The sequence below is a fragment of the Tyto alba genome, unplaced genomic scaffold (assembly GCF_018691265.1).
Source record: "Tyto alba isolate M040663 unplaced genomic scaffold, T.alba_DEE_v4.0 Super-Scaffold_38, whole genome shotgun sequence".
Lineage (NCBI taxonomy): Eukaryota > Metazoa > Chordata > Aves > Strigiformes > Tytonidae > Tyto > Tyto alba.
In genome coordinates, this window is record NW_024881313.1 from 25,111,982 (window position 1) to 25,139,310 (window position 27,329).

General features: G+C 46.7%; 1 protein-coding gene and 1 long non-coding RNA gene across 9 annotated transcripts in view; both read left to right on the plus strand.

Moving 5' to 3' along the window:
- The window catches only part of SVIL (supervillin), a 71,781-nt gene extending 68,240 nt beyond the window's left edge, over positions 1 to 3,541 (plus strand). For all 8 annotated transcript variants that reach the window (XM_032982596.2, XM_032982598.2, XM_032982602.2 and 5 more), the window contains 3 exons: positions 1,358 to 1,479; positions 2,296 to 2,451; positions 2,577 to 3,541. In XM_032982596.2, the coding sequence (XP_032838487.2) occupies positions 1,358 to 1,479; positions 2,296 to 2,451; positions 2,577 to 2,663 (365 nt within the window). In that variant the 3' untranslated portion in view covers positions 2,664 to 3,541. The remainder of the gene's footprint in view (positions 1 to 1,357; positions 1,480 to 2,295; positions 2,452 to 2,576) is intronic.
- A 2,238-nt stretch (positions 3,542 to 5,779) lies between these two features.
- On the plus strand, positions 5,780 to 9,562 carry LOC116959063. Its single transcript, XR_004405616.2, has 3 exons — positions 5,780 to 5,799; positions 6,664 to 6,729; positions 9,416 to 9,562. It is a non-coding gene; the product is annotated as an uncharacterized LOC116959063 (long non-coding RNA).
- Positions 9,563 to 27,329: the final 17,767 nt, after the last annotated feature.

Here is a 27,329-nt window from a genome sequence, read left to right on the forward strand (position 1 = left end):
TTCAGAGTTTCATGTGAACATATTCTCTCCAATCAGTTTGTTCTCAACGTCTGATGTAAAGACAAACCTGTAACATTCAGGTTTTGCAGACCTAATGCAACAACAAGGTCCAGCCAGGCTCTCCGTTTGCATTCAGCACAGGTGGTGCATCGGTTCCCTGGGTGCTCCTCGGCAGTGGGGAGGAGGGGGCTGTGTTCTTTTTAGACTCTCTTGCCTGACAGTCCACATACATCAAGTGCAGGTAGGGACTAGAGTAAAAAACAGGGTCTTCCATAATGGATTTATATGCTCTGGAGGAAATCTTAGTGCATTAAAGATGCTCTGAGACTGAATGTAGGGAATAACAAAATTTTGCAAGAGGCAGGTTTGAGGGAAGCTACAGCCCTCAGAAGTGAGGTGATGTTATGTTGCTGTTAGTTTCACCTGATTTTGGGCTATGCAACATCTTCAGCTTTTCCATTGCTTATCTGGAAGAAAGATTTGATTAGACTGAGTTGTTTGAACCCAAGTAAGATGAAGGTAGAGAATTTTTTTTGAATGATAGCTCCTCCCAGTGCCTGACTGCCTGTCTACCTCTTTCCAATAATATTTGGAATTTATCAGTGCCTTTGAATTCTTGGGGAATTAAATCATTCAACCAACAGGGCCTTTTTTCACCAGTTCTTGGCATGATGACTTTAACCACTTCAATCTGATACGGCATCACTCCTAGGCTGGGTTATGTCCACGTCCTAGATAGTGTGCACACATACATGTTTTAAAGAAGTAGGACTGTCTTTGAAAATCATCAGTAATTACCATGAAGCTGTTGCAACACCTCTGTTAACTTTCAGATCCCATTCCTTTGAATTTTTAATAAGAAATTGATTGTGTTAGACCTCAGTATCCCAAGTTAAGAACAATTTAAATATTCTCACTTAAGCCTCCAATCTTAAACTTTATTTGCTGCTGACAGGACACTTCTGTTGAGCATACCAGAAGGTTTCATTTGCCTGAATTTGACTAATTTCAGACCATCATACTCTGCTTACTCTATTCTAACTCTGGTTTTGTAAGGTAAGGAATACATTGGGTTAGGAAGTAACTGGGGGGGATTTTCAGCGTACGTGGTTTGATCTTTGTGGTCAGATGTAGTAGAAGGCAGATTTAAGAATACTGAAAAACATGTTAAAAGGTGCCATGCTGCATTAAAAAAAAATCCTGGTGAAATTTATTCCTACTGCCTTAAATTACTTCAGCTGTTCAGAAAAGGGTCAATTAAACATGCTTACAGGGTAGCTTTGGATAGTGGGTGACATTGCATAATATGGTACTGTTTATAATTTATCTCTTTTTTTTGTATTTTGACTGTTTTTAGGAAAAAATGTAAAGAAGCCCCCAAAATCCTATCTAATCCATGCTGGCCTAGAGCCTCTGACCTTCACTAATATGTTCCCAAGTTGGGAACACAGGGAAGACATTGCAGAGATCACAGAAATGGTAAATCTTTTCATTGCACAGACTGCTTCCTATTGCTAGTAGTTGTGTCCTGTGTTGTCAGTAACATTGCTTGTTTGTGCTGTCAAGCCCTAAAATCCAGAGGATGAACTTAAAAAGTACAGTTCAGGAGCCTGCACAGGAAAACATTAACAACATAGCTGAATTCTGACTGGGAGTGGGATATCAGAAACATTTCTGATTGTTTTTATCATGTAACTTCTTATAATCTTTTTTTGTTAAAAAATGGAGGAAAGCATTATCTGAATCATCTCTTAGAAGGAGATGTGCTAGAGTTGAGCAGAACAACTGTTTCCATCCTGTGAAACAGGCAGCAACGTGCAGTTCTGGTCTGTCCTCCAGGCTCGAAGTGCAGGGGAGCAAAGTGTCCCATGAAGGATCAGCTGGCTCCAAGAGCTCCAGCGCTGACTTCCCCACCTGGGAAGCGGAGTCACAGACGAATTACATGTGACTGCTTTAAAAGCCTTCAGTGAAGGGGCATATCAAGGCAAATGACATTTTGTTTTGTAAGTCTTCTGCAGCCGTCCTTAGTGGAAATGCTGGCTTCATGACTAAACACAGAATTGAGCCTTAACCTGAGAGTACAGGATGTCCTTCTGCTAAGTGCAGACCTTTTTTTAGCTGGGAAATCGTTCAGGGCCGGGCTGTTCGCCTGTGTGTGGACCTGGATGTGTAGCTTTGTGCTCCATGGGCCAGGCGGTGCAGGTTGATCCCGTGCCATCTGCAGAGTGCAGTGGGAGCAGTTTGTGCTTTCAGCATTGTGATCGTGTTCTCTCTTTCCCTTTTCTCCCTTACCAGGATGCTGACGTTTCTAATCAGATAATCCTTGTAGAGGATGTGCTGGCCAAGCTCTGTAAAACGGTGTATCCATTAGCAGATCTCTTAGCTAGGCCTCTACCTGAGGGAGTTGATCCACTGAAGCTTGAAATTTATCTTTCAGATAAGGACTTTGAGGTAAGGAGAGAATAGGTGCACTGTTAATCTCTGCGTGTGTGTCTAACCATACTGTGAAGTCATTTGACAGTTTTGCTGCTTATAAGTGTTTTTACTAATGGCATATCCTCTCATTTCAAATGCAGGTTGCCTTAGAGATGACGAGAGAAGAGTACAATGCACTGCCATCTTGGAAGCAGGTTAATCTGAAGAAGGCAAAAGGACTTTTCTAAATTGTGTTTATTGGAGTGAGCACTAAAGGGATGTCTGTTTTCACTTGTTATGCCCTTTAGAAGAATTGTACCCCACATTTACAAAATAAATAGAAATAATCCGAAGTTATTAGTGACTACCTATCTGGAGGTGTGTAATATTATAACAGGCCAAGAGAACTCTTTAGAAATGGAATTCAATTTCAACTCTTAAAGGTAATGTGTTTAAGCTCTGCTCTCCTATGCACTTAAACAGTAGTTTCTTGAGCTACTGCTGCAGGTGTCCTTTGGCTATATACAATACTTGCCATTTTTGTTTTTGAAGAAGTTCTCTTTGTAAAGTGTTATTTTGTTAGTTTGTGGATTACAAAGAATTTATATTTATATAAACACATAGAACAAGTACGTATTTAACAATGCAATATATATTCACTTTGAAGACTTTCATGTCAAAACTACAGAAAAGTAGCTGGACAGCAGTTGCTTGTACTGAATTAGCTATACCACCTATATTATCTCCTACGTGTTCTGAAAAGTTTCTCTTGCAATAGTTAATGAATTGTTCTCAGTGCTGCTTCAGGTGCTAAACTGAACAAAGCATTTGTATTTATAGCATGGATTTCTTGAGAAACTATGCGAATCAACCTTTATACTTTATTATCCAAAAATGTATAGTGCCTTGTTTTTTGTGTACAGTTTATATACAAAAAAAAAAAAAAAAAGATTGGTCTGCATTTTGAAGATGGCTTAGAATGGTCTCCTATGTTACTTTTATAATAGTAGAAATAAAAGCATCTCAGTTTCTAATACTTGTTGTAAACATTAAACATGTCTTTTGTGATACAAGAACCGAAAGTAAAAGCTTCTGAATAAACTTGTAGCGATGCTCTGACTTGTCATTATTTTGTACTGTTATCTGTACTAAGTCATTGGAACCTTCTATAACATGGTATTTTATCAAAATATTTTAACCTTGGATATCTGTCGGTGTTGTACAGAGTTATATTTTGAGAAGCAGATAATGTAGAAAATAATCAATGTATGAGATAAAATTAGGTTGTGCAACACTTTAAATGCTGAACATCGGAACAATCACACAACTCCTGTATCCTTTGGGTTTCCCTGTTTTATACATGAAATCAAAATTATTATGTTGGTTTTCGAACTTTGAAAAAATCTTTTCAACCTTTGTGCAATTGGGAGTAAAACTTGAACTTAAAACGAGTATGGCATCATGTCTATTCTTTCAATAAGCACTGGAGTCAAAATAGTTTTCATTCAGCTAATTAAGACACTGAATAGAGTAATCGTGTAAAAATTTTCTATTGTTTGAAATGTTTTTCAGGCTTGTGGCATTTCTGTTAACAACTTGTGTGGTTCCCCTTTGGCAGCCTAGTGCGTTTCACATTTTCATTCCTGCCAGAGTAAGATTCCTTCTGCCCTGCAGCCGTCCAGAGCTCCTCCTGCCTCCGGAAAAAGTGATGATCGCCTGCAGTGGTGCCTGCTGCTGCTCTTGTCGTTCTCCTAGGCCCAGGGAAATGAAGCAGGATCTTTGAATGTGTGAGGTGTCGATTTCGTCAAGATCTGCAGTAAATACTGCTCCATAGATAAAATTAATCTTGTCTTGACAGATTGGTTACTAAGTTGTAAGCTAGCCTTTAAATAAATAAACAAAAAGCCTAGAAATTCACAAGTACTGTTCACCTGACCTGAGATATTAGAGGTAAATTTTCAGCACTGCTGTATTTCATTACTGGTTTCTGTCAAGAACTGAAATGAAATAACACAAGAAAATAGTAGCAACAGTATTCGAAGCCAGGATACCTCTTGCATAGCCGCCAGCAAAAGAGATGTTTAGATGTCTCATAGTACCTCAGAGGTCCTCAGCTATGTCTTCTGCATGGGATACACTATTAGTTTGAAAATGCAGGGCTTTATAGCAACAAGTTTATTTTTTAAGTACTGAGAGGTTTCCAAGTCACTGCTATATTAATCTAAGTATTTTTGCACACATGTATTTTCTTCTTTCACCCTCTATGGTGATAAAATCAAGCAGGAATTAAGTTTTGTTTATTCATGTTCAGTGTTTACCGTGGGGGTAGCATGTTCCTCTATTCTGATTTTTCTCTCCAGCAGAGAGCTGATTTGCATAGCATGATTGACCTTGGTTTTCCCTCTGGCAATGTAGTAGCATTTGTTTTTGTTTTTTGAAAACACCATCAGTCCTCCAAGTGCTGCTGAAGGGCAATATCCACCCAACCTTAAAGCCTTTAGAATCTCAGTGAAAAGACAAGACCAGCCAGCATGGAGACCTGCAGGCAGTGAAACTTAATTCTGTGCTGTCAGCTCTCAGAGTTCCCATAATTTTTACACAATTTTTTATCTTGTGTTCCAGTTACAGAAACCCAGACACAGAACCCAACTGTCTACTTAAGTGCTTTGCTTATAGTGTTGCCTAGGAAAGCTTCAAGGTTTTGCAGAAAATATATTTTATTGGTCTTCATATTATTTATAAAAATGGTTTCCTGAAATGTGAAACTGACAACAGAAAGCAAGTCAGTGTAGGACCTCAGACAGAACCGTGGGTTATGTTTTAATTTTCTGCTAGCTTCCCTCTCCACTGTGGGAATGCCATTTATGGTTGGAAATTGGAAAGAGCCATTAAAATGTTCTTCAACTGTTTTTACAGCCCTGCATGGGGAATACAGCTGAAACAGGGTTTGTCTGGGTATGGGGGTGAGATAGTTTTTATGTTTGCATGGGTTATCTAGTGTTGTTTGCTTGTTTCAAATAGACCCCCAAGAATGCACTTAGTATCTAGGATGAATTCAAAGGCAAAAGGTCTGGTACAGGGACTCTGTATGTGAAAAAGTCGGTACCTTGACGATATCATTCTGCATTTTCTGTCAGTCTTGCAGCGTCTAGGCCTTGAGTCATGATTCTTATCTCCTATGGTTTTAAACTACTGGGTCCTGACTTTTAAAAATAGCGCTCTGATTACACAAGCATTCCTGCACACATAAGGATTTGTTAGCAGTGAAATGGGCTGCAAATATGAATACGTTAGTATGCCAAACCATCAAATAAAACTATGTCTGAAAAAATGTGCTGCTTGTATGCTTCAGCCAGAAGAGGAGGGAAAATGGAAGGTAGGCAGGTAAGAGGAGAAAAACCTAATCTTTAGCAGTTTGGGAGAGCTTGTTCCTGTCCACTGCCATCCCACCCATCTCCCAAATGGGTATTTAGCTGAGCAGTTGTGGACCCGTGTGCACAACTGGTGAAAGCTGATTCTGAGCTGCTCTGAAAGCCTGGGGTGCTTTCGTGGGAGCAAGGGCAGCAGCAGGCTGGTGCAGTGGCATCCGAATGCTGCAAAGCCCTGCGGGAGAGCGGCTTTGGCTGCCCCACACGCTCCCCACAGGGCAGCATTAACCCTGCCTGACTGGAGCGGCAGGAGCACAACGTGACCAGTCGCTGCTACTCAGTCTAAACTTCCCTTTTGGATTAAGTAGCAGATGAGGAGAAATAACTCAGTAATATTTCCCAAAGTGCCTGCTTTCCCCATCCCCTTGTGTGGAAACTAAAGTAGGTTTGCAATAATAGGTTATTGCTGCCCAGAAGGAGGAGAAAGCAGCCTGTACCCTCACGCGTGTGAGGCCCCTGTTCACCTGACACGCTCTCCCAGTGCGGTGCTGGGAGCCGGCAGCTGCTGCTGCAGGGAAATCCCTTTTGGGCACGGGGAGAGGATCGTGCTCAGCCAGTCAGTACCGGCTCTGGGGACACACCGTCCCCTTCGCTTCTCACACGGCAACAGCACGGGGTTGGTCATACAAGCCCGAGATGCTGCCATGGGTAGATGAATACTTTTAACCTTCCTCCTGAGATTGAATGTGTGAATGATGTGATGAAGGAGGCTGGGGTTCAAGTGCTTGAAATGTCAGCTTGTTTCTCCTTCCTCTGGTCTTGTATTTCTATGCCTTGTAAGGTTAATGCTGATTCTATGATTTTCCTGTGTTTTGATCAGTGGAGTAAGACGGACACCTGGAAGAAGAGCTAATTGGGAGTAACTCCTCCTTCTGCTGCTATCCTGGTGAGTTGGAAGCTGAAAGTGCCCAAAGAACCATCTGGGGAGTCAGTGCAGTTTCCTCATGCACGCTGGCTCTGTGGCAAAATTTTGTTAAAGTCTGTGACTGTGGGGTAGTGTTGTCACAGTGTTATTTTTTCTCTAGCTAATCCAACTATCCTGGTCCTATAGTAATACAAAAAACCTGATAAAATATTTTAATAATGTTTTTTCCTTCACGTTAAGCCTTAGCATGTGTGCTGTACTGGCCTCTTGCTAGCAGTTGTTTTCTGGGAGCTGACTTCTGAACTTGGAAGTGAGCAAGCGCAAAACCTCTCCACGGACAGAGGCACGGCCCAAATACCCTAAGTATGTAAGTGTGGACAACCCCAGAAAGAAAAGGATAAAGCATCAGGTCTTCCTGCCAGTGGGCAGGAGGGCAATCCCAGGATTATGCTGGTCAGCCACTGCCCTACCTGTGAGGGAACCTGCTGCTCACACACATGGTACCTGCCCACAGGGTGACACCTCTCCAAAACCAGCATCTCAGTTTAGCAAAGGTGCTGGCTGCAAGGCAGCCCACTTGCTGTGACTCACAGGTCGTCTTAAACTCCCCATTTGGCAGCCCCAGGACCTGCTCTCGTGTGGGATTTTCCAGTTTGGTTTTGTGCGACTCGGGGTTAGATGGGGGGAATATGCAGACAAGTGGCAGTATATCTCGTGGGGAGGACAGCCCTCCACATTCCTCTCTCCTCTCAGGTGGCTGAGAGCAGCATGGACTGGGAGCCAGTCATGCAGGGACTATTCCTAGAGCTGAAGAAGCAACCCTAACCAACCGGTAAAGGTGCATGCTCAGAGATGAAGCGAAGTAAATCTTTATCTTGGGCTTGTGCTTCTCCTGAATTGCAGCATATTTCAAAGGAATAGTGAAAAAGAGGGAGCAGCATACACTGTGTGCACACCATCAATTCTCCTGCAGCTGGGCTACTTGGCCTTCAGGGGCTCCCTGCCCTTTATTCCTGGGGGAATCGGTGCAATGTGCCCAAGCGCCAAGGTGGGAGGCCCATGAGATCAGCAACAGGGACTGCATCTTCACACTCTTTCATGAAAAATCTTGTGCTCTCTGTAAGGATGTGCAGCACTCCTGCTCGGTGTAGCCTCTTAGACTAGCACAGGAATGTATTTCCACAGGGAGGACTGGACTCTGGACAAACTTCTTACATTCTGTTGCTAAAAGATACAATATTTACACAAAAGAAACAGCTTTGTTTTCAGCTCTCTCATCACAATACAGAACTAGAGTTTTTGAAGAAAACTTTCCTTTATCTTCTCAAATTGAAGGTAGAGTCAGTTGTAGAGTTTCATGGCAAAAGCTGCTGAATGCGCATCTGAGGTCCCCGGCTCTGCTACCCGAGTCTGCACGCACACAGGCCAGGCCCTGTGCTGGTAAAGCCTGGCCGGCATGCCTTTCTACACTTGTGGCTCTACCAGTCCAACCAAGCTGGGATGGGCCTTGAGGGGCTATTTAGCCTGGCTGCCTACACCACTGCTGCAAACATCACCCAGACCACCCCAAACTTCGGCTCTCTCCTCTGTGGGGACCTGTCCACAGAATCACTCACTAAGTTACTGAACTAGAGAACAGCTCTAGAGCACAAGCACTGCTGGAAAAGCAAGGGGGGAGAAGAAAGCAATCTGTACTGTCCCCGTTTGCTATATTACTAGCTGATACCTGTTCAGCTTCAATTTTACACTCCCCTGAAGCGTGGTGTTCGCTCAGCCTCCCCCTCTGCAGCCTTCGGGTTCCAGCTAACCAGCACATTTGTTTTCCACTGGCAATTGCTGAGCCACTTGTGCTGTGATAGCAGCACTCCAATATTTAATCCTTCTAGTTTAGAAATATGCTGTATAAACTGGTAACCATTTACGTGTGGGGCTATTAATTGTCTTTATGCAGCCAGTAAACATATAGTAGCCTTGATACAGTCACTACTCTTGATAATGGCAACTTGCTGTGAAGAAAAGCACCTGCTTCCTAGCTCCAGAAATTGGAAGCTGTATACAATAATGTTGTTGAAGTGGTTACACTTTAAGTGCCTCTGTTCGTTCACTCTATGCTTTATAAATTGCTCATGACTTATAAAGAGAAAAGTAATTGATTTGGCTTGGTTTATTTATGGGGGCCCAGGCAACATTTTATCGTTTCACTTTTATAGCTTTTTTTGAACTTAAGTCATTTATGTAAGTAGTTTCCAAGTAAAATCTCAGCTAGTTCTAAATTTTTCTTTTTCCAACTCTGACTGCTACCTTCATTTCACTGATGTCTTACAGTGTAAATATGTGGGGTTCTTTTTTTAACAATTCAGACTTTTGTATTTCAGGAATGTGATTGCTGGTGGCTTACTGCACAGTTGGAGGTGTGTGTATTTCCCACCCCCACCCCGGGTGCTTTCCAAGTGGTTTAATAGTGATCTGGTCAAGATGATTCTCTAAGTGAGAAAAGATTTTCAAAATCTGCCTGCAGACCAGCAGCAGAACCGTGCTGCACCATACCATACCACACGAGTGGAATAAATACCAAGGAACACAGCACGCTTCACAAAACTACCAGAAAGAGTCAGGTTTTGACTTTATCCAGAAGCCTCTGGTTTACTTCAGTATCAAAATTTCCAGCAAAACAGACTTATTTTTTGCAACGCTTTTTGATTTAGAGACATGCATTCTGCAAACACATGACTGCTGGATGAGCAAAGACTTGCAAGATGGACTTTGCAGACGCAGGTGCAGCACTCAAGGCTGGGAGCAAGGCGAAGTACAGAAGGATCAGCCAAAATTACCCAGGGCAGCAACAGGAATGAACTTCAAGAGTCTAGAATGTGAGCAACAGAGGGACAAGTTGGAGCCCTTCAGGAATGACCTATGAAGACAAGATCGTCTGGAACCGCCACTGGTCTTGGTACCAGTTTGGACAGAGTAGATACCACAGCAGAACACCTACAGTTGGTCCTTAAAATATGTGCAAAGGCTCCGTAAGATGAGGTTTGTGAGAAGCCTGTATCGATTGGACAAATAAAATAGCTTATCCAACACACCACACTTGCTGATGTTCATACACCACAAGACCAAGTGTTAGAATATGTGGGTTTGTATTTGAGGATCCTACTGCAACTGCCTCATTTCTGATGACATAGAACAGGCAGTGATCTGTGAGAGCCTGGTAGTAGCAGACTCGCTTCCAGGTTCTATCTCTAGAATGAGCTGGCCCTTGTTAGACACAGCCGAGTGTGAAAGTGGATCTTCTGGAAACACACTAGTGCATGTGGCCTCCTCGCTCTGTTCCCCGAGGGACCTTTTATGGGTTTGTTTCTTACTGAAGGATATATACCAAACCTTCCCCTTTCTTAGCCAAACTCATTAAGAAAAGTTACAAAAACCCTTAAAGCGGCACTTTCCAAAGAAGGGACAGAGCCGTGAGTGGGGAGGCAGACAGCCCAGTGACGGCAGGTGGAGGATGTTTGCTAATGAGGTGGTGCTCCTGGTAAATGGGATAATGATTGAGGCTTCTTGGAAGGGAAAAGACAAGTAAAAACTATTGGGAAAATGCCAGCAGAGAGTGATTAAAATGTCTTTTCATTTTACATTAAGAAGTGGCTGAAGGCTGCCAGCCTTGTTTGAATTTAACAGGAGCTTGTCCTTGTTCCACGTTCACGCTGCATTGTGTGAGCCACGGCCGTTGGATCTTGCGAGGGCGGGCGGCCGGGCAGATGACTGGCTACCGCGCTGCACGAGGCAGGCACGAACACCAGGCCTTCTGCTCCCCGTGAGTAACACCGGTGACACAGGGCACGTCGCCGTGCTCCTGCCCGCTGCTGGCTGGGACAGGCAGCCTGCTCCCGCCGGACTGCCGCCCTCGCTCGCCATGAGGATGCCATCCCCACAAAGCCTCGTGTCCTTCCTCTGGCTAAACCTGAGCTGGGCGCAGGCTGCTGTGTTGCCTCGGGGGGTTTCACCAGGCTCCCTTCATCGGGACAGGCATTTAAAAATCCCCGGGGCGCAGAGGTGAGGCGGGTACAGGAGCTGCCTGTCCTCGGGGCAGCCCGGGCGCCTCTCCCCGCAGAGCCGGGGGGGGTCGGTCGGTGTTTGCGGGGTGAGCAGCCACTTGCCCGGGCTCAGCGCTGCCAGCCTGCGCGTCCCCACACGCCCGGCCCGCGGCGCCTGTAAGAGCCGCCGGTCGGGCGTTAAACTGCGAGCGCCTGCGGGCCGCAGAGGTGTCCCCTCTCCCGCCCTCACCCCGCTCTGAACTCCGTCCTCTCAGTTCAGCCGCCCGCGCCTCGGGCCAGGGCGTCCGTCGTCCCCCTCCCCGGGCACCCCCGCAGCCGCGGCCGCCCCAGCGGCCTCCCCCCAACGCTCCGGGCCCCGCAGCGAGAGGCGGCGCTCGGCAGCCCGAAATCCCGCCTCGGCCGCGGGCCCGCGGGGCCGGGCCGCCGGCAGGGAGCCGGGCCGCCGGCAGGTGGCACCGCCGCCGCGCCGCCCGCGGGGCCCGGCCGCCCCAGGCTGGGGGGGGGCACCGGGCCGGACAGCCCCGGTCACCGTTTGCCCCAGCCGAGGCCGTAACGCTTCGCTCCGCGGCTTCGGATGAGCGTTGCGGTCAGCGACGCTGAACTCTTGAGCGAGTCGGTACTTGACGCCGGTGCTTGAGGGAGCGCCCAGAAAACGATCGCGCGGGCTGCCGGCCGCTGCCGCTTTCCCAAGAGGAGCTGCTCCCGCACCAGCTCCTCGCTGCTGGCGCAGGGCTTGGGTGCCTGGCTCGCACCTCCAGGCTGGCGGGGTTACAGAGGAGTCCCGCGGCCCGGCACTGCCGGCCGTGAGCCCGTAGCGCTCCCCTACCACGCTGCACAAGCGCCTTCACCAAAAGCCTTTAGCAGCCGCGTTTCTCCCCCTCACAGACACCCCGCTGGGGGTGTTAGAGCTGTCCTGACCCAACCCGCTTCCCACGCGGGCAGTGCTAATCCCAGTTCGGGGACAGTGGCTGTGGTTGACATAAACCACGCTCCTCCATCCAGAAGCACATGAAAAGGGCAAAACCGGCCTTTGGCCGTGAGAACAGGAGTGGCCCCTCAGGGAGCGTGGCCCAGGGGACACGGGAGAGGGACTGCCCTCTCTGCTGGTGCCGGCGCCTCAGCAGGGGCGGTTTTGGGGCCGCACCTTTTCCCTGCCAGCTGATTATCTGATAGTCGGTCTAAGCAAGCTAGTGCTGAGGTTCCATCCCTGCGGCAGCTCAGGGAGTGACTCCCTGGCACACACAAGCTTGGGTTTGCGGCTCTCCCTGCTCGGGGACAGGCGTGGGGAGCACGGCCGCCCTCACCCTCGGGACCCAGCAGTTTGGGCCGGCCAGGCTGCGGCTGTGCAAGGAGCACACCCCCAAGGGAATCCGTGATGGCTGCGTGTCTGTGGGTATGAGTAAGGTAGATCCACGCCGCCCTCCACCCAGCCCCATCAGCCATGAACACACACACACACACACACACACACGTCTAGTGGCTCTTTCTTTTCTACTCCAGCAAAATAATTGGCACATTGACTAGAGGAGCAGTGGCTCGCAGCTGGCACAGATCAGCCACGGCTCGCTGGCCCCAGCCGCTTCACTTTGAATCCACTCACTTACTGTTGTCTCTTCCTTCCCCCCCCCTTTCCTCCCGGAGCCTCACAAAGAGAGCTGGCAGGGCCACTCGCCAGCCCGGCGGGCACCGCTCACCTTGCCAAACGGGGCCCCCTCCGTGCCCCCCCCCCCCCAGCCGCCCCCCCAGCTGCTTCGCCCCCTGTCACCATTGTGTGTGCTTGCCTTTGAAATTGGCAGGAGACATCAGCTACGCTCAGATGATGAAAACAGAGGGAGAAGCACCTGCTAGCGTTTAGGGCTTGGGTTTAGAGCAGTGCTTGTGCTGAATACATACACCCTTATTTAGGTTCTTGCAGACAGAAGAGTTGGAGAGGGGCTTTTATTCCACTGCCGAAATATTCAGCCAGATCACAGCGCGGCAGTTTTCAGAGAAACCTCCTTCCCTCCCCCCCACCCCCCAAAAAAACCCCACTGTTTTGAAGCAGTTTATGTGCTGAATACTCAAGTGTTTTTTACCTTGCAATGGGAACACTGTTAGGAAGGGCTGAATGGACTAACCAAGAGCAGCTTTCTTGGCCTGTTACACCAGTGACAGCGTGTGTTGTCACCTGCATGTCTCTTGAAAGCAATTTGGGACCACAAGAAGTTCAAACTGTAAGACACATTTCATACCTAGGAGGTGACAGGTAGTCTCTAACATGAAGTGAGAAATGAAGGGCATTTTTCCAGGACATGGGAACTAACAGAGTGAGGGTAAACTACTTGTGCTGGATGGTTGTTGGCAGTTCACTCATTTTCAAGGCATAGACCTAAATGAGTGACCGAAACCAAGCTTGGCCTTTCTTCTCTCTCACTTGTTATGACTTTTTTCGTGGGGTTTATTACTCTATATATAGAAGGGGGAGGGAGGTTGGTCTTGCACATTTGGCCTGAAGCAAGTAGTGGTTATGAGCCCTGTTCCAAACCAGGCAGCAGCCCAGGGCTGCCTGTGCACAGGGAGCTAGTAACGACATGAGGTGCAGCATGGTGTCACACAGATGTAGCAGTGGGTCTGATGGCAGTGCTGACGCATTTGCCTGGCATTGCACCTGAGCTAATAAGGTCTGGGGTTGTTAGCTTGGGCACAGCACTGCACTGACATCAGGGAACCTGCACTGGCTCCCAGCCTGCCAACTGGGATGCCTTTGGGCTGTTTCCCCTGATTGCTGTGCTGGGTAAGCACAGACTACTTGAGGGCCAGGACAGCTACATCATTCAAAGCCTCCCTTCCTCACTTTTTGTAGCACTTACCAAAGCTGAAGCCCTAGTAGTTCTCAGCTTTTGCTCCTGCCTACAAGAGGAGATGACCAGGAATAGGTAAGCTAAGGGAGGGCACAGAAGCACCTATAAATGGCTTTTTCACTATGACCACTGCAATGCCCTGCCTGCCCCACTCTTCCTTTTGTCCATTTTCAGCCTTCAGACTTGCAGAGCATCTTGCACCTGAATCCACCTCATAGCTCTGCACAGGGACTAAGAGGGGGTTCTGGGGAAGCAATCACCACTGCTCAGATTTATAGTCAGCAGATGTCTACTTGGTTCAGCCGCTGGATTCTAGGATTGGAGTCACCTCATCCAAAAGGAAGCAGGTATATCAAGTCAGGTGAATTGTATCCAAAAGGTTTTTCCTCTCCCTGCTGACTGGAAAGGATCTTGGGGTGTATGGCTCCACTATAGACTGAGGGGAGAAGAATCTCACTGTTGCAGTCTAGAAGTGCTTAAGTTTTCCCAGTAACCCAGGGCTCTGCTCAGGAGGTCTGCCCTGAGCCCTTGATATTGCAGCAGGACTCCTCACCTTCCTGCCTAGAGCTGTGCGGGAGCTTGGGGCCCTCCTCCCCTCCCCGAGGGACTGCAAGGCACAAGAGTCTCCACTAATGATCTCTACACAAGGCACACCAGACCTGGCTGCTGTGAGGCTGGTGGAGGCAGCACTAGCTTGTATTTACCCCGTAATACTATAATTGGAGCTATGGAGAGATTTGGGGTTGGTGTCTGGCCTGAAGGGCTGCAGAGCTTTTATCTTCTAGGTCATCTCTCTGAGCATCCGATGCCAGCCTGCTGGGGCAGGGGGAGAGCAGAGGGGACCAGGATGAAGCAGGGGGAGCTTGGGCAGGTGACTCCCATGTCGTCTATCAGTCACTTCAGCGTGAGGAGGTCACGTCACATCAGCCATGCCGTGGAGCTGGCTCTGCCTGCGCAGGTATTGGGCAGCCGGGTACTGGGAATGCTCCACGGGTTGAGTCCGACTTAGTAAATATTAGTTTACAGAATCATTTGCAGTCTAGTGAAATGTTTCCCACTAAAGAACCATTTTTCTAAAAGCTGAAGGCAGTGAAGTTAGGGACCCTTGCTTCACGTCAGCAGTCATGATGCCTCAGTTGTCGAGTGGGAAAAAGCCCCGAGGAAGTGAGAGGTGCAATGATGAAAGGCCATGAACAGCTGCTGAAAGTGTTCGTGAACCAGGAGTAACTTTACATAAAAAACTAAAACAGAAATAAAGCCTGATTTGATTAAATGGTTGGATTCAGGAAAGCAGGTCACCTCCTGGAAAGCAGCTTATGTAGGTGTGAGGTGATTCAGGCTATTTCTGAAGAGGGAAAACATGCAGCAGCTTGCTGGCTAAAGCACAGGCCACCCCACTCCCACGTAAGTCCACAGACTTCCAGTGACCCTTGTCATCGCCCCTTCAGTCCCTGTGCTCTTGGGGAGTACTAATGTCCCTCTGCCCTGTCTCTGCCTCCAAAACCAGCACACACACATACACAAATGCACACACATGCATGCAAACAATTCCAAAAATGCTGAAGTTCGTTCACCTACATGAAAGCGATTTCAAAGGTGAAATTCAGAGGTGGTGAACCTTTCCGCTCTCAGTCAAATCCTGCCCAGAGCTCCATTCTTTAGGTAGCACGATGGCCAAAATCACCGATGGAAAACTATAAGCACTTGGAATCTGAAAATCAGGACACGTTCATTTTTGTATCTAATCTCAAATAACTGCTTGGAAATAATACCCGATGATCTCCCTGAGGACCCAGGGGCACCTTGCAGGTCACTGTAGGAGTTGGAAACCTTCAAACCCCTGCAATCACGTGGGTCAGCTGGTGACCGCAACCAACCCTGCCCACGTAACCAGGTTGGCTGGAAAAAGAAAAAGCCATTTGCTAACTCACAGTTTGTTGCTGTGACTTGCAAGAGGTGGGATCTTGTGGCCTGGGTGATTTCTTTGCAAAATGGCTGGCAGAGCGCCTGGATACACATCCTGGCTCATCTCTGCTTTCTCTGTAATTTGGCCCAAACAGTCGAAAACAAATGAAGGAGGATGTAGCGATAATATGGGGGAAGCTGGAGAGGTTAGGAATATGAGCAGGAAATAACCAAATTAGATTGTGCCTGGGAAAACTGGACTTAATACAGGGGGAAATAATCTGAAACACTTCTAGTCAACAGGACAGAGACACCTGGAGATCAGGCACACCAGTTAGCAGCCTCTGCTGCAGCGTGGGACAGGAGAAGCGTGTGTGCTCGGGGGCTGCCCACTGGGGTATCACATCGCAGAGCGAGGACGTGCAGGGGCCACAACAGGGCTCTGCCAGAGCTGCACCTGGGCTGCCGCGGTCGTTACTGTGCACCTCGGGCCCGGGGTGATGCAGACAGGCTGGAGGGCTCTCAAGGAGCACCGCCACAGATGAGAGGTGGGAGGGAACGGCTGGATGAGGAAAGCCTGAAAGAATTCAGCATAAACAACTTTTCCAAATGATGACTAAAGGAGGAGGATATGATAACCCTCTGCAAGTATTTGAAAGCTATAAACACCAAGGGTGGCTCATTTGGGATAAGATTAGATGTAATGGGATAAATTTACTGATGGGAAAAAATGTGTTTTATGCAAGGACACAGGTAAAAAGTAACAGAAGGTGGTAGAGTTTCCCAAAGTAGGGGTGGAAGTCCCCTTGGCGTATACAAAACTGCTCCGGGTATGAAAAGAAAACAAGGCCGTGTGCTGTTGGAGTAGTCCAGCAAAGGAGAAGCAGATGAGGCAGCTCCTCTACCTTCAGGTCTTATGCTGTGAGGCTTGCTGTTCTGTAGAAAAGAAAAACTTATATTTATCACCTTGTTTAAAATTCCCACCAGAAGCAAGCTGAGTACAAAAGTAGGTGACAAGACTCTTTTCCCACTTTCCTGAAGGACACTGATTATCATAACTTGGAACTTTCCCTGGTTGTACAGCAAAGGAGGTGTGACGCCCTGCTTTGTGTGAGTTTTGTTGAGGATGGCCAAGAGGACATAACAACAGATAGTTAGCTGCAGCCAGCTATCACCTGCGTCACTGGCAGCATGCCAGCAGTGGTGAGATGATTTCATCACACACTGCATTCTCCCTCGAAATGAAATTCAAATTAAGTCAGGGTGATAGTGACAAAATGTTTCTCCTACCCCATGTCAATTAATTGCCCTCTGGGAAATGAGGTGAACGGGCTTTGCACATTTCAAAAAGAAGCTTCCATACTTGGGTCAGTGACATAAAAAATGAGTTTGCAGCCTTGTTCCTGCAGAGAGCAAAGTCTGGTCGGACCCCTTCCCATCCATGGAGGCAAAAAGATCCTTATACTGAAGCTTTTCCCAGCATGGCTGGACCATTTTAGAGAGGCAGGAGACACATACACCACTGTATTGAGAGGTCCACCCTACTTGGCTGTCAGCCCACCTTGCATGCTGCTGTCAGATGTAGGATGTTGTAGCATTGCAGGTCCCTCGGGCCAGCACAGCCAACAAAAATAGAAAAAAGAAAAAGAAAAAGAGGTTCAGAGAGATTTGCTTCATCTTACAAATGCTGAGGTGGCTCATGAGAGGAGCATAGGTCCCTTCACCTCCCACTTGAATTGATACAGAAGGTGAAATCACACCTCCTGACTTATAACACCTATCTTGGATGCCCTGGGTCACCCTCTGGGTGTCATTTGTGAGCCCGTGACCATACAGGCAACTCAGGTGCTCAACCTCAGGTGCCCTGAACTGTACTGCAACGTGACTGCCTAACAAATATAGTACAAACATCCACTGTATTTCTTTATTTTCCAAATAAATAAAACCAATGGCCAGGCACTCTGTGATTTAAATGAAGTACTTTTGTTAGGAAAAGATGTTTTGAGACAGTTATACAGATCTAGAAATAAATTTTCCATACACTAATGGGAGTGTTTGTTGGCCAAGTACCCAGTGGCTAAGCTGTAATTAATTCCTGGGATTGCAGCAACAATCAAACTGGGGAAGGGGCACTCCTGTTCCATTGCTAATTTTTTTTCACAGTAAAAGTGAGACACAATTTTTCACCTCATGTTTTATTCAGATGCTTTGCAGTCTTTGGCTTTTACAGACATTTTTAAAGAAAAAATCAAGACTTGGATGCAATCCTATCACCTGCTGATGGCTCTCTCCACTCCAGCCAGTGTAAAGCTAAGCAGAATAGGTTTTTTTTTTTTTCCCCCCTCTCTGTTCCTCTTTTCCACTCCCACTCCCCTAAATCTGTGTAATCTATAGAGGCCAGGGTATTCAGTGTTGCTCAGATCCTGTATTGTGGCTCATTAAAATGTCAGACTCACCACTGCACGCCCGGGGTGCTTATTCCTATTGACATCAATGGACAATGAAGTTGGTGGGAGTTGGGGAAGTAGGAAAAGCCCACAACTTTATGATGAGATTAGTGATCAGAGTAGCTTTAAATTAGTTAAACTCCTCTCGTGTTTTTAAGCGGAGTTGTCAGGCTGTCCGGTCCAACACAAACACACAAACATTTCAGTAAGTTTTCCCTTCTTGTGTGACTTGGGAAAGAACCGTGTGTCTGACACTCACCCGTGCTCTGCTGATGGACTGTGCCAAGGCTTTCATGTCGCTGCTGATCGGCAGTACAAGAGGAAAATGGATTTTAGTGCTGTGTTTTCAGCTTTTATAATGCATCACACAAACCGTTTAATAAATACAGAGTAAAGTGAAAAATAAATCATTCTGAGAGAAGCCCGAGGTGATCTGAAAGCCAAGCACAAAGCTGTCACTCTGCTTCTCCCAGACAAAACCCTTCCGTCCCTTATTTTCAGACTACAGAATTGAGTTAGCTACTACAAGCACAGTTGTTCTTTATCTAGTTGCTTCCAAACCTTATCTATTTCTTAATGGGAAAACAAGGCTGCTTACAGAAATAATAATGCAGAACCTGAAAATAAGCATTGGCCAGAGCTAAAATTTCAGTTTGGAAAGCTGAACCATTGCTGTCTGTCACCTCCCTCACATTTAAAAGGATCTTTGTACTTTCACATTCAGACAAATACATGCCTTTCCCATAGATGAGACTTCTATATCCCCAAATATGTCTAATAACATTTCCAGTTTGATTCTGGAAATTATTTTAATGAGGACTATCGCTGTTCTAATAAACTGATATAACGGAAGCTCATTAAATATAATCGAAAGGTTTCTCATGTAAAAAATCATCATAATATTTTATCATGTATGAAAGCGTAGGTGATTCTCAGCAGTGCAAAACATCTCGTACATGAACTACTCTTCCAGGATATTACTGGGGAATTATTTTTTCCCTGGGTTTTCCTCAGAAAAAAAAGTAAAGAGTTAACACTTCTACTTCAATTCTCATTTTCTGTTGCACCAGATGTTTCTCAGGGAAGCAGAGGGGACCTGACAGCGGCCGCAGCTCGGGCTCGGTGCGCGTTGCCCCGAGGTTCAGTCCCAGTGCGAGGCGGCAGCGGGCAGCGGTGCTGCTCCAGCGAGGGCACCAGCACCGGCACCGGCACCGGCTCCTTGGGGAGTTTTCAAGTAAGTGCTAAAAGGGGCCAGCACCTGTGTGGCACAAGGCATTTAATTAGCATGTTAAACACTCACATATACGTGTCAAAACAGTGCCAGCTGAGCAGGAAAGCAGTGTAACTCACAGTTTGAAGGAAACAATCATATTTGCAAACATTTTTTTTTTTTTTCCCCCCCCTGGGTCCATTGTTGCCATTTGAATAGTGAAGTGGAGTCTGTTTTTTTAGAAGCAGAACATACACTGAAGTCCCTTATTAAATCAGCTGGCTGAACTGCAACTGCTGAAGGCAATGGTGAGAACTCGCCAGCTTCTTTTGAAAAGCATCCTCTTTTTCTGGGCATGGTTTAGGCTATGCAAGTTCATTGCAAATGCTGAATAACCCCCAGAGGGTAGGGGCACACACTTCAGCATACATCATTACATATTTCTGGGACACTGAAAGGCTGCCAGAACAAGTTATCTTGCTCCACCTGGAACCAAGTGAAAAGGAGATTTCTTTTTCTTTGATTCCTCGGTGTCTCAGCCAGATGAACTTGGAAACTCAATCTGCCAAATTCACAGTTTGGGAGGGTTCAGATTAAACCTGTGGGACCTTACTGTGGTTTCCAGAGCTTTCTCCTTGCATTCTTCCTCTAGCAATCCCTTCCAGCTCCATCGGTCCGAGGGCCTGACACAAAAAAAATCCTAAGGAAAATGCCGCAGTCCCAGTCCTTTAACTGCCACCTGGCACAAAGTTGGCCCAGCACACACACGTTCATTTCTCCCGTTCGGGCCATCCTCACTGGAGGTCCCAGCAGCAGAGGGCAAGCAGGTATCTCACCTGGCATCGGTTAGAAACAGGCATGGTCCCACTGCAGCCTCTGTTGCCCTGCAAACATCTGTACCTGGGACAGAAAGCATTCACACTTAAAAGAAGCCAATACAAAAACAAACAAACAAACAAAAAAAAGCCAGACAAACCATCATCCCCCACAAGTCCTGTTTTAGAGACCCTATGAGTTGATTTTAGTGTAAAGGAGTAGCATTGACATTCAAACCACCAGTCTAGGAATTGCAAAGCGTGGCTTCTGCGGCCCTGCTCTGGTTAGAGTAGCAGTGGTCAGGCGGAGCAGGAGTGTGGCCTTGCTGGTAGGTGCTCCGGGTGCCCACAGAAATGGAATTAATGCTCCTTTGGGCATTACATTCTGCCACACTCCCTTCCCTGTTATTGTGGAGATGCAGCCAAAAGAAAAGCTGCTGCCAGCAGAGAAGAGGGGCCTGTAGTGACAGGACAAAGGACAACAGTTTTAAACAGAAATAAGATAGTTTAGCCTGGACATAAGGTTGACATTTTTTACAATGGAGGTGGTGAGACACTTGGAGCAGGTTGCCCAGAGAAGTTGTGGATGCCTCATCATTGGAAATGTTCAGGATCAGGTTGGACTGAGCTTTGAGGAACCTTATCTAGTGAAAGATGTACCTGCCCATGGCAGGGGAGTTCGATCTTCAAAGGTCCCTTCCAACCCAAACTATGCAATGATTCTAAGAGCCACCTGCAGCAAAGTGCCAGTGAGGGGGGAGCCGAGGGTGTTTGGCATATTGCAGTATCAGGCCAGGCATAGAAACAAGACCCTGCAAGGCAGCCTTGATCAGGTGTGTTTTGGTCATTGAGTACTGGTCATTTGCATTCAATACACTCTAAAAACATATTAGATGACAAGGTCCTGGCCACTAGGAGCTGATGAAAATGAGAAGGCACCTGGGGAAAACTGGGAGCAGCAAGAAAACAGGAGGTTGGAGACAAAACTGCAATTTTAAAATCCCTTTCTTCTCTAGAGTTTCACAGTCTACTAGATTTGGCTTAAGCTGACATGAAAGATCTGGTGTGTTTCCTGTTACACATGAAAAATGACATACGCATCAGTAATATCAATATTATTATAATTTTTTTAATTGAACTTCACACATAATTTTTACTAAAAATATGTATTTTGAGATTTATAGTTCATCTGAGCCTGGCTTTCCTCATTGAGCATGACTGGAGTTTTGGGAAGAGTGATGAGATATCGCATCTCACAGACAATGCCCATCACTGCCCAGAGCTGGGTCAGTAGTGCCAAGGTGCCACCTGCATCTTTAATAATGTCAAACGGCTTCAAAATACTGACATCTGCTCATGAAGTTTGCAGATTAAGTGATTTCTCAGATATGCAAGTCAACACTCTCTACCTGGAACCTTGCTCGGAAAATGTTTGACATTTCTATAGCAGGCATTTTCTCACTTAGGAAAAATTTATCCAGAGAAAATAAGGGCTTTGCTGCTCAGCCAATTCTTATGCACACCACAAGTGAGCTCCCCTATTCTCTTTTCTCAACGCTGTCGTGTTTCTACAAGAGAGACGCACCATGGCCATCAATCTGCTTGCAGGTTTTTCCTCTCCTTCAGGAACTGTTTCACTGCTTATACACTGACACATTTTGTTTTATTTTCACTTGACAGCTCACTATCAGAAGACCAATAAAACTGATTTCGGTTTTCGGGGTGGTTTGTTTTTTTTTTTTCATTATTTAACTAGGGATACTTATAATTGCTCAATAATGTAACAAAACCTGTATGGAGTCTTCAATTTTCACCCCAATAGCAAAATCCCTGACAGAATTTCAGCATTTCTTACATTTTAAGCAGGCCTTTTTAAAACATAACTGTATTTTAAAATGTCTCATCATTTTTTTAATAGCTTTGTGTACATACTGTGGGGATTGGGCTGTATAATCACATAAAGACTTGGATAAAATCCAATCCAGATCAGCTGTTATTACAGGAACAAATCAAACAGGGTTGGGTTTTTTTCACTTTACTCAAAACAAGAAACAGGGCTGGAGCTGTGTCAGCTGCCAGTGAGTCGGAGGTTAACCCCAGCATGCCAAATCTGCGGTTGGGTTAATCTCTTCCCACAAGGCATACTGGCCAAGACGGGCGCGCGTGTTGCAGTCATGCACACACATACATACATGGAGAGATCATGATGGCCACGCACGGTTATATACTAAAAAACCCCCAAACCTGCCCCATACACCAAAATGGGGCTGGCTGTTTGCTGCTGAGGTGGTTATAAAGCCAGGCTGGGGTCAGCACCCTGCTCACTCATCAACTCCAGGCGTATCCAGGAACTTGCCGAATCCGGCCCTCGTGCTTAAGTAGATCACAGCAGCAGCACTGGCAACCCCGGCGCAGATCTGGGGGGAGCTCCCAGCCCTACTCTCCCCAGTGTGACTTTCCCAGCCTACAGCCCTGCTTCAGCCCCCGTACATCAGCACTGGGGAGCAGAGCCTGATGACACACCATACTTCTTCCTTATAAAACCACAGAACAAGACATTTGGCTTCTCTTACCAGAGGCCTGGGGTATAATTAATCCAACCTATCTTGCATTTTTAATTACATCTGCACTCAAGTATCCAAGTCTTTCACAACCCCAATACTTTAAAGATACAGGGAAAATATTACAGCCCTGTTTTCACAGGGAGAGAGGCTGTGGCATAGAAGCTCTGAGTACTTAGGGCAACCTTCAGAGAAAACCTGGAGCACGACTGAGAACAGAACCCAGATGTACCCAGGCTTATGCTTTGCTTTAAATACAGCACTAGGATCCCTCTCGTTCATGATGCCAGTATAATGGTATTTCCTCTCCTGGAATGGTGCATTCGGCTTTGGCCAGCACCTCTCTCTCTCTCTCTTGGAAAAGTCTGAAGGAGAGAGGGAGAAAAAGGCCAGAGAAGCACAACCAAAACAATTTTCGTTGTGCAGAGGACCTCCATACAAGGCAAGGAAGAGGTGCAGGAGCCCGTGGAGTACCGTGAGGTGCTCTGTGCTCGGGGGAGCAGCTGGCAGACCGGCAAGCTGGCAGAGTGGGGCTAGGCTTCAGCCAGCCCAGGGTACCAGGGATCCACGTCAGGGAATTCAGGCTCACCTGGGGCTGCTTCTATTTTCTCTGTGTCCTGGAATGAGCCATTTAACACTTTGGAGCTTATCTACCAGGATGGGGGGAACTTTGGCAGGGTGTTTTAAAGTGGAAGTTTAACCTGTGCCAGATACCTTGAGCTAACTCCCCAGGTCAGCCCAGATGCAAGGCAGATTGCTGCACTTATGAGTGGCTGCTTCTGAAGGCGCTCTTAGACTTCTTGTGTACAGGCAGTTTGTGCACAGTATCATGGATATATGTGTCATGATGAATGTGCTCTGACGTCCCAACTTAGTACTCTATACAGTGGTCCTGGCAGAGGTAATCCCTTTGTCAAGAAGAGCAAAGCTCAGCTTCACCAAACCTGAAGACTCTCAGATGCACTGCGGTGGTAGAAATGTAAAGTATTCTTTTTTCAAGCATTTATTGCTCCAGCATGATCTGTCTCAAGTATCTCCCACCCTTAACTATGCAATGGTAAAATGACATCTACCCAAAGAAAAAAAGAAAAAAACTCCAAAGACTTGAAAAATAGACAAGAAAATAAGTTAATGGGGCCAAAATGGACTCTTCAGTGTGTTATGGAAACATGGTCTGAGAGGATTTGAGAATCCTTTAACAGAGCTTTTGACACTGTATAAATACTTCATGGAGCTCTTCCAGCTTATGTGTGCAACCTATAGAAAAGGGCATCTTGTTTAACAAATACCTTGTTTTTTAGAAAGCTGTGTGGCTCAATAGTAGAGTGGGGAAGATGCACAGTTTTACTAAGGACACTGTTTTTTACTCCAGGCCTGTGTAAGAGCCACTAAAATGCAAGTACATTACGTGCTCTGCTGTAAGGTAGCTGAGCAAGGCTCACAGCCCAGGCTTGGAGGATGGCAACTGCCTCCACAATGCGGCCAAGGACCTGATGGGCCCCCTTGCCCAAAGTGGCTTCAGGGCTGTGTCCTCCAGCCAGTGGTGAGCCTGTGGAGGAGCAGACAACATGCAGCCCATGCCACAGCTGATGTATGAACAGTACACATGACACCTTGCTCCTCTTCCTGCCCACCTTGCAAAGTTTTGTGGCCACTGCCTTCAGCCACACATAAGGAATTAAATGAAGAAACCATGGCTGACATCCCAACAGAGGCTGTGCTGTGCTCTGTGCAGAGCTGTCAGACAGAGCGCGGTGCGACGGCGGCATTGTGAAAAGATAGCCTTCACCTAGCAGGCACAGATGCAGACACCAGTGAAGATGCGCTATGGCCATCTGTAAGGTGAAGCTACCCTGGATGGTACCCAGCATCGCTATGGGGTTGCAGACACACATGCCAAATCAGATGATGCTGCGGTGTCAGCATTTGTGCTCATTCAGGCATGCCTGCCTGTGCCTGTCCTACCCGCCTGATGAGCTGTTGGAAGACAAAAATGAAGTTCTCCAAAAAGTCTGGCCCCCAAATGAGTGGCTCTTCAGGGCATTCCTCCCAAACACAGGCTGGGAAATGTAACCCCTCAGTTCCCAGGTACTTTTTCTGGGTAGCCCTTCAGTGTTCTTGTGCCACTCAATAAGGGTCTAATGAACCTGGCAATAGGGACAATCATTATACAAGCAGGATGGATGCCTTACGCACAAGGCCGTTGGGCAGAGATGGTTCAGCTCTCCATCAGCAGAGCAGCTCAGAGATGTCAGCACCTGCCTCTGTGTTTAGAGATGGGGGTGGCCAGGAGAGCTCAGAGCTTCATCGGAGCCCAGGGCTGCCTCAAGTCTTTCATCCCAAACACCACAAATCCCAAAGACATCTTCTCCTCCACTGCATCCAGATTCTTTATTGCCTCTGAGGGCCAGATGACCTTGCCTTCTTGATACCACATCCTCTGACTCATACCTTCATCTCCAAGAAGTCCCGTTTTCCACCTAGGCATACACAGTGGCCTTAGCAATTTGTTCTCCTTACAGCCAGGGGCCTTCTGTGAGAAAGCGTCTTTTCCCACATCTGCTGGTCTTGTACTACTTTGAAATCTGAGATATACTTATGGTTCTGCTCCATTGCTTTGTGCATGTGTTAATGTGGGATTTCCACGCAACTTGAGACAGAGATTTCCCTTGGTAACCACATCCATGATCTGCCTGAACCCTGTTGCTTAGGGATCCCTTGGCAGCCTCTATCACCCATTTTTGGTTTGCACAGCTCTCTCCTCTACCATTTACCCTCTAGTGCTCATGAGGAGCCTCCAATAAACATTTGCCAATTATCCCTAAAAGTCTTTTCTGTCATGATGGGTATGAAAAGCTTTCTAAAGACCAGTGTTTGCTGTTTATGATGCTAATCCTGCCTCCCTGTTCCCTTAGCCCTGGGGCCTGCCTGTACTGTAAACTGCTTGAGCAGGACCAGTGCTTGTCCTTTCTTTGACACAAGGAGATGGTGGCCCAGGATGAGTGACACTCTGTAAGACAATAACAAAAGTGGTAAACAAATAATCAAACCAATGCAGGGAAAACTACTTATTGGAACACTGGTAGGAGAGATCAAGCAGTTCCTCTAAAAAGCAAGTTATTCCAAATACCATCTCCCTTCACCCAAATCAAGCCATCAGGACCTATACTGGTTTGACTGACCATGTTTGCCCTCATCAGAACCTGCTTCCCCACTAACTCTTCAACTTCTGATACTCTTTGCTTTCAGAGACCACAAACATAAATCAATTAGAAATAAAATTCAATTTACAACATCAAAAACAGTCACATTTGGAAACAGTCTAATTCCCTGACGCTCAAAAGCACATCACATTATAATTTATCAACCATCACGTTTTTAATGATGTCAGACATTTGTCATAAAATCATCGTTAAATTGGTATCTAATGGCTTCTAATAAATGTCAAAATGAACTTGCAGGTGCCTATTTGAAATATATTAGAAGCCATTAAAGAGCAATTAAAAGGAAGTTTCACAAATAATATTTTATATTATATACGTTGCAGAGCCGTGCAAGCAAGGGACAGTGACATTTTGAGGAACCTCTGAAAATGCTCCCTTGTGCCACATATTTCTGCAATGATGGACTGTGTATGTCCCTGGAGAGCAGCCCAAGCTTCCTGGGCATCCAGAGCCCTCCCTGCTTTAAGGCCCAGCATGGATGGTATGTGGGGTAATGACGTTATCCCCCTCTTTCCCTCATCCCCTTCTGCTCCAGAGGCAGAAAGGTGTCCCAGGCTCTTCCCCAGAATTTCCCTCCAGGGTGTCAGGAGTTGTGGGGGCAGGCAGAGACATGGGGCAGGAGGGGAGAGCTGCCAGTGTGGGGAGAGATAAATGGGCAGTGACATTTGCTGGTATTTGGAGGGGACGGGCAGCAGACAGTCTCCAAGGGGGGGTGCAGAGGATTTTGGGGAGGATGAGTGGAGAAGGGGATATAAACAGCCATTCTGCCTCTGCAAATGTGAGGTAAGAGGGTTATGAAGTTGGGTAGGGGGACAACCCGAGGCCATCTAGTACTGAAGTTTTCATATGCACTAAACCCTGAAGTGTGCACAGTTTACTACTGGCTTAAAGAAAAGAGCTCACACCACTAACACTACCCTCCCTACCACCTTTTTCTCCAGCCCACACATTGACAGAACTGAACCTGTGTGGCTGGTGCAGTGTGGTATGAGCACATCCCGGGCTCTCTCAGGATGGCACTGAAGATCACCTTTGCCTTCTGGCTCAAAGTTCCCCAGAAATAGCTGTGCACTGAGGGGCACCAGTGGTCCATGTTATGCCCGTGTGAACATGCTCCTTCTGTTCTGGAGCTGTGGTTTAAAGGGTACATTTTAGGTAGATATTAAGTACGTGTACACATGTATGTACGATTTATATAAAATATACAGCTCATTAAAAATACACCCAGGCATGATGCCCCTAGTTGCTTTTGCAGCACAAAGATTACTTTCATCTGCTATAGAATCATAGAACCATTTAGGTTGGAAAAGACCTCTAAGATCATCAAGTCCAATCACTAACACTTCCCAGTCCACCACTAAACCATGTCCCTATACCTTGAAAAAGACTGACAGACCTATAACCTTTAAACATTAGCAAGAACTTTATAGTATTCACATGCCCATATCAGTCCAGCCACAGTTTAGAAATAGTTAAAAAGAACTTAATCCCAGCTTGCTCTCTTCCAATGTCAGGTTCTCTTAAAAGAGCAGTCTGTTTCCCCGCCCCCCCCCCCCCCCCCCCC